Source organism: Frankliniella occidentalis, unplaced genomic scaffold (assembly GCF_000697945.3).
Source record: "Frankliniella occidentalis isolate FOCC.00 unplaced genomic scaffold, Focc_3.1 Scaffold59, whole genome shotgun sequence".
NCBI lineage: Eukaryota > Metazoa > Arthropoda > Insecta > Thysanoptera > Thripidae > Frankliniella > Frankliniella occidentalis.
Window position 1 is genome coordinate 883,269 of NW_026267189.1, and position 7,688 is coordinate 890,956.

The 7,688-nt window shown below is 47.5% G+C and overlaps 1 protein-coding gene across 1 annotated transcript in view; it reads right to left on the minus strand.

Moving 5' to 3' along the window:
- Window positions 1-7,688, minus strand: part of LOC113216769 (cephalotocin receptor 1-like) — a 113,568-nt gene that overhangs the window by 7,871 nt on the left and 98,009 nt on the right. The window contains exons 6-7 of the mRNA XM_052267801.1: window positions 4,158-4,249; window positions 487-639 (exon numbers count right to left, since the gene is read on the minus strand). Of these exons, the coding sequence (XP_052123761.1) occupies window positions 487-639; window positions 4,158-4,249 (245 nt within the window). The remainder of the gene's footprint in view (window positions 1-486; window positions 640-4,157; window positions 4,250-7,688) is intronic.

The following is a 7,688-nucleotide window of genomic DNA, read 5'->3' on the forward strand; positions in this document are numbered from 1 at the left end:
CCTCCCCCGGCCAGGCGGAGATCTCGCACGAGCCCACGCTGCTGCTGGTCCACGCCCACTAGCAATCAAGTTAATTTGGCATCTGCAAGGCTCACCTCGGCAGCAGGGACGCGATGCGAATGCTGACCCGGTGTGAGCGAGAGAGAAAAGGGGGTTGAAGGGGTGGGGGGACCTCACAGTTGGCAAGGAGTCAAAGGTGATCATGCTGTGTCAGGTGGCTAACCAAGGACACATCATCTATCACAACTCCATCTAGCTACGTTCAAATTACATTTACACATAGGCCTACTACATTTTCACAAGTCGCCCGGAATTTCAAAACAAAACCATTTACAAATTCTAATCAATTTTTTTCCAACTAATCGGGGTGTTTTTTTTTTTTTTTTTTTACATCTCTCTTGAAATTTTGAATTAAAAATTTCCGGTGTGACTTAACGGCACCGGCACATTTTCTTCGCATTAGATGTTTGCTTTACAGGTACTCACCTGTAGGCGTAGGCGTGCACGTGCGGGCAGGTCTTGCAGGTGCCGAGCGTAGGGGCGTGCTTGCTGGACGCGCTGCGCCAGATCTCGCAGCAGATGCGCGAGTACGTGAAGAGCAGCACGGCCAGCGGGATCATGAACACGGAGCACGTGTACCTGCAGTCGAAAAAGGGTCACACTGAAGAAAAACCTACGGAAAATAATGTCTGTCGTTATTACCATCGTTGCCTATATCTTAAGTACAATTTCAAACTGTAATAACACTTCCTTTAATACTGCAATTACCATTTGTATTGTTTACAATTTACACTTTAAAAATCTTGTTTGGTTCCAGTTCTTTTTCAGTCAGATTCTTTCACGACTAGAAATGAGCAAAACACATGTTCGCACTCGATCGAACTCGAATAAAAATCAAACCGTTCGTATAATCGATTCTCGCCACTTTCCACCAGCAAAGATTGTGAAATTAAGCACTTCTGTAAAGCAGTCATCTACCCTCTTTTAGCCAGTGGTATACATGTCTGGCATCTGAGACGGGAAACCAAGAGCACGCCAGCCACACAGGCCGTTCAATGACAAAAACTTTTTTGCTAATCCAGTTACAGCCCCAGCCGCATCGCATCGCGAGCTCGAGGGAAATTTGAGCCTCCCGCGCAACGGAAAGTCCTGCCGTACACGGGGCGTGTCGCGCTTTTCTCCCACGCCACGCTGGTCCCATACTTCGCCGTCAAAGTAATTTCGGGCGCCGTTTAGCGGGAAGCGAGACTATCAGAAACTTTTCCGCATTGGATTTCCATGCCCTGCCGGCCCGGAAGGCCAACAACACCCGCCTCCAACATGCGTGCTTTTTCCTGTTACGCCGAGGGGCATCAAATTTAACCGACGCTACACAAAGTAGGTAAGGATGCCAGGTTGCCAGGTATCCATTCATTAGTAAAATACGTGTGCTTCATCGACAGTTAAGAAAAAAAAACCAACGGGAAGTAGAGAGTAGGTGTAAATATACACAAGTTTTTGATGTCATAATGCAATGTTTCTCGCACACGCTACTCTGTCAACTCAAATGTGTACATAGTACACATTAAATAAAGTGTACATGGCATGTATGCTTTAATTAATGTGTACATGCCTATGTGGCAAACATTTATAAATGTGTACATAGCCGTGTACACATTAATTAAAGCATACATGCCATGTACACTTTCTTTAATGAGTACCATGTACACATTTGAATTGACAGAGTATACAAGGAGGTCCGAGGGTTGCAAGTCGCACCACCCGACTCGGAACACTGTGCGCGCCCATATATATATATATAGCCACATGGTGCAGCGCGCCGGAAGGTCCTAACGAGGGCCATTCATGGTCTCTCCAGCTCGCTCAGCCAATTAGCGACCACCTTAGCGAACAGGAGCCCCGAGGGGGCCCTCAGGCCCGGCCAGAGAGGGGCGGCGGCGGCTCCAGGTTAGGTGTCAGGGGCGGACCGCGCACAGAGCGGCACTTTACACACTCCGGCGCGCTCCTAAGCGTTCAGTTAACGACCGCGCCAAAACAGAGGAGATCACTGTTAACGCCGTGGTCGCCTAGCTTCCCAATAAATGTTGGCAGTCCTTTGTGATTGCCAAATTTTGGCCCCCTTTTGAAGGAAGGTCAAATTTTTGCAAGCAAGGAGGCCAAAAATTGGCAGCCTCCAAAAAGACGACCAAAATTTGGCAAGCACACTGGAAACGCAAGTGTGTGAATGTCGCACACTTGCAGGTGTGTGAATATCCATTCGTACACTTACGAGGGTAAACGTGTGAATTTTGTAGGAAAAATTCACACGTTTACCCCCCTAAGTGTACGAATAAACATTCACACACCTGCAAGTGTGCGACATTCACACACTTGCGTTTCCAGTGCAAAGAGGCCAAAAATTGGTAGCCTCCAGAAGACGACCAAAACTTGGCAAATCAAAAAGGACTGCCAACATTTTGGCAAGCTAGGCGACCACGGCGTCAACAGTGGTGTGTGTTGCACGCGGTAGAGTTTTACAGGTTTCAAAATTAGTGATTTTATGAAGTTAAGAACAGTTTCCCCAACGCAAAGGAACTCAACATGATCACCTTAAGGGGCCGTTAATGAAGACTCGCTGTATAAATTGGGCACTTTTTCGTGGCGTGGAAGTCTGGTAGCATCAGAGCAATGGAGATGGTTTAATTTTGCTTCTCTGAAATTGTTGTTGCAGTATAACTAGATACGTCATCTAATTTGAAATTCTCACACCGACGCACCCTGACTGCGTGTGTGAAGCTTTAGACATTTCCAGCTCAGTGTCTTTTGTGGTCAAAGGCCCTGTCGCAAAACCCCTCACACCTACCTAAATGCGAGAGGAGGGCGTTCTCTTTCGCGCTTTTGTGAGTGGAATTGCGAGTGTGTATGTATGTATGTGGGGAGGGGGAGGGGCGTTGGGGTGGGCGTGAGTGTTGGGCGTGTGCGTGTTTCCTGCAGCCCCGTCACGGGGCTAAGGAAGGCGGTTAGGATTGGGGTTGGAGGCCCGTCACTCCTCCATGCATTCCTTAACACCTCCGAGTGCCATCAGCGGGCGCCCACTTCTGGAACAAACAAGAGCGCGGAAGTTGCTCCGCAACCTTGTCCCATAAACACGTCTCCCCCTCCCCACCCTGCACGCTACACCTCGCATGGCGTTACACAACGGCCTACGGCTGTGCGCGCTCGCTACTGCGAGCAGCTCGCCCACCCGCCGATTCCAGTCTCAGAGGAGGCGAGCCCGGCAAGTTGGGCCTCGAGTTTTTGCCTCGTCGGCGCATTCTTCAGTGTCACCCCTCCACCTGCTCGGGGGCCTGGAGTGGCCTGGAAGCCTGCGGAATGGAGGCCTGCGACTCCACAACCCAGTCCTTCTTACCGCTTCCTCCACAGTAAATAAAAACAATAACATTTGCACACTGGAAACGCAAGTGGGCGATGAATGTCGCACAGAAGTAGGGGCGCAATGCCCCACTTGAGAGAGTAAAAGTGTGAATTTTCCCTCAAAATTTACAAATTGTGTCACCATAGTATGGCGTTCACACGCCTACAAAGTGTGCGACGTGCGACATTCATAAACTTTGGTTTCCGGTGCATGCGTGCAATTTAAATTTTTCTCCCTCTTTTAATTTTTAGAAGAGGTAAAATTATTAAATTACGTGTTTTGCGAGAGATATGGTGTATGGTGCAATGGTGCACGATCCCAGCCCAGAGAGAAGCGAACATAGCTAAATACATCTTGCGACTTCACAGTTTAAAAAGTTATTGGCGTATCAAATAAATTACCTTCTGCGCCTCTTTAACTCGAGTGTGTTTTTCATAGCCATTTTTCCTCCTCTTTCCTGGCACGACAACGCCGCAACGGCGCAACATCAGGAATGAGAGAAGAAATTTACGATTCACAACACACATTACCACCCCACCATTTAGAGGAAGGGGGGGAGGGGGGTGGAAGGACTATACTTTAGTTGTCACTGACTTCAACCGGGTCCAGCAGTTACGAATAGATAAATTGCTCCTCGTCTTTTCTCTTGTATCACCCCCCCCCCCTTCCCCCCCCCAGTAAATTAATTTTACATGACAGTAAACTGTTAGTTTTTATACAACTTATAAAATTGTTTATGTGCAGTTTTATTTTGTGTACTTACCACGTGACGTAGGCTCGCTGACCCCACTGCGGCACGAACGTGGCCCAGCAGTCGTAACCACCCTCCATAGGCTCAATCGAAAAGATGAACACCTAAAGAAATACAAACAGGAGAGACATGTGATATCGTTCATGCGGTGCGGTCCCCTAAAGATTAGAGGAAGAGTAAAGCGACCGCACATGAAAAAACAAGGAGGAAAGAAAACACAAAATTAATTTTGTGTGAATACTGGTACTCGTTCTTTACAGACACCCACAGTGCTCAGTTGCTTTACATCTATATGGTTGTAGAATCAACGAGTGTTGTTCTGTTAACATGTGTCACGTTTCTCTGAGAATATATGTTATTATTAAACATGTACCATATGAAACTGGATGATGACGAAATTAAAAAGAAGGCTAAAACAGGCGCTTTTCTCGGTATTCCCTTCAGGTCACAAGACAAGAGCATTGTCGCAAAAGTCGGCGCTTTCAAAAAGATGCGCGTTCCGTGAAAACCAAAATGAATATGAATCTACAGTTGGCGGCACAATAGCAGAAGCAACATCGGCAGACGGGACTTAGACTGAAAACTTGTGAAATCTGTTAAGAGTTCTCAAAATTTTGCTATTAGACCAAAACAATCTTCATTGCTTCCAGTAATACTAGCAAACGAAGTTTCGAATGGTAGTATTGTTGTCATGTCTGTATGCGCTTCGTGTTGCAAGATAAAGATTCGTTGTGCGGCACGGGTCTATCGACTTAGAACGAAAACCGGCGAATTTTGTTAAGAGTTCTCAAAAAAGTAGTGTCAAACTTGAAAAAAGGTCCATTGTTGGTCACGCCTACAACATTCCCAGTTTCGAATGGTACAAGTATCATAAGTGTACATATTCTGTACTCCGAGCATGAATAGCGTAACGCGTGACATCGCACTGAGATCAATACTCGTTCTTCTACCACTGAGTAGGTGCAGGTGGTGGTAAAGAACGAGTAAAAAACAAATTGGCAGAGCAGCGTTTTGGTGCACGGCTGAAACAGAAGAAGAGGAGCGGAGTGCCTGGGGGTGGGGTGGGGGGGGAGGTCATGACCTGGCTTTGCTGAGTATACTATCGCACAACAAGAGAGAGGTGGAAGGGAGTATAATAGGATGATATGGGAAACATCATTCGGCTTTTATGGAAATAATAATACCCACACTCACCAAGAGCAACGGACTGCAACACTAAACATTTTTAGGAATTCTAACATGGGCTTCTCTAAGGGGATTTTTCTAAACACCATATGAGACGAGAAAATCCTAATGAATAATTCGGCTGCTTTGCACGCCAATATCATCCATCCTTCTGGCATTTTTTGGCGTCTTTATGAAAGCCAAAATTTTGCGTTAAAAGTTGTCAACCAGTTTACCATGGTTGCCACAAAATTTTTCCCTGACTTTTCCGATCAGAACAAATTTCCCTGGCTCATTTTCATTTTCCCTGACTTTTCCCGGAGCGATTTTTATTTCCCTGAGTTTTCCAGGTTTTCAAGGTTTTCTAGAGTTATGGGATACGGTAACGTCGACGGCGATGACATGTTCGGGACGACGTGTAGGCAGTGGGCGCCCCACGACAACTACTTACGTTGACAAAGCGGCCCGGCGCCGCGTAAGTTTACGGCAAGGCCGGTATATGCCCACGGAGGGGGGGAGGAGGAAGAAAGGCAAGGAAATAGCCGAGAGCTACGCCCAACAACAACTCGAACAAAAAAAAACAACAACAACAACAAGCAGACTTTGAAAGTTAATAACCATGTAGGTTTCCAATTAAAGGAGAAATGTCGTAAATTCTGTCAAGCGATCGTGAATTTACGACATAGTCTGTTTCCTAGGCGGGGAGGGGGAAAGAAATTAGACCTATGGTCGGAAAAATAAATTGAAACAAAAAAATGCCGCGTCGTTTTGTGACATAAACCTTTCGCTACACGCTACACATTTTTATCGCAGTGCCGCGGTACGGCTGAGTCTCTGCTGCTGACCGCTCCGTCTACGCCTTGCGTAGGCGGGCCGAGGGAGGCATTGTGCCGCCGCGCCGCGCTGCTGATACTCCTTCCTCAACCCAGGTCCTCGGGGGAAAGGACGAACGCAAACACCATAAAGGCACCAGGATACGACGCAGTGGCGTATTAAGGGGGGGCGGACAGGGGTTTTGTAGGTCACATTGCCTACCTTTAGGCGGCTATCTAGTGGCCCACAGGGGGGGCGATCGCCCCCACCGCACCCCCCCTTAATACGCGCCTGATACGACGGCGGTAATAAATAGGGGCGCCTGCTGGGCGCGCACGGAAACAGGCATGCAAACAAATTTGAAAATAAACCAAATCAAATAAAAATAGCGCTCGCAGCGTATAGCAACTGTGTCGCCTTTATTAAGACTATCGTTATGGATGTAATAGATAGATCTACTTGGGCGGGTGGGCGTGCCGTCGGTTCAGTCATGGGGGGCGTTGGCCGGCTCGACGACTGGACCGGGGGCGGGGCGTGGGGGAGCCCCCGGGCTTGTTGTCGCCGAGCGTCTGTCTCGGGCGTCAATGACAGCGAGTCCCATTCTGCTTGCTGATGCAGCTCTGTGTTTTTTTCTTTTTTACTATTTCCTTTCTTTCGCCTCCCTACTTTCAGCAAAACGACGGAACACCATAACCGGAGTGGTGGGCAATTTGGACACTGCCGGACACTGCTCACGTAGTACAAGCAACCAGAAATGGAAATGTTCTCGTGCGAGCACGCTTGTTCGCTTGTTGATGCACGGCTGAATACACACACACACCACGTACAAATATTGCGTTAAGAAATGACGATTGCATCACGTGACATTCCTGGTACCGGCAAACATGATTGCTTGGGGTTGCCCCTTGCCCCTTCAGAAAGGATTGGAAAGAGGACAGGGGGACAGAGAGAAAGAGTGTGGGAGAAGGCCAACGAGACAGAAAAGGCGAGCGAGGGAGAGAGAAACAGAAAGAGAAAAAAGAGAGTGAGAGAGAGAGACAGACAGAGAGAGAGAGGGGGGAGGGGGGAAGAGAGGTAAGATGAGAGAAGGAAGAAGAAGTTAGAGGCTCATTTCACCCCTCGTCATCATGGGAGGGCCCCTTTGGACCGTTTGTTATTTATTTTAATTTAGATGAATAACGTCTGCTGGTAAAGCGACTTGGCTCGACGCGCCCCCATACCCCCACTCCAAGTCCTAATGGCTGGCTGCACTGCTAATTTTGTTCGCTCCTTTTTTTGCGTTTGTAAAATATTTCTTCCTCACGTATTATTTGCCAGTCATCGTGTCATTAAATTATCATTATAGTGGAATTTTACGTTCAGAGAGAAGAAGAAAAGACATGCAATCGAAAAAAAAATAATTTAATATTTCAATGTTTTCCTGTTAACAGTCGTTTTATGTAGCCTTCGCTGTGTCGCTGTCCTGTTGTGTGTATTTAGGCAGACGACTCCGTCCTCCAAAATGACTGTTCAGCAATGAGCCACGCTTTTGTTGGCGTGCCCCCTAGGATTGTTTGTGTCCCCCCC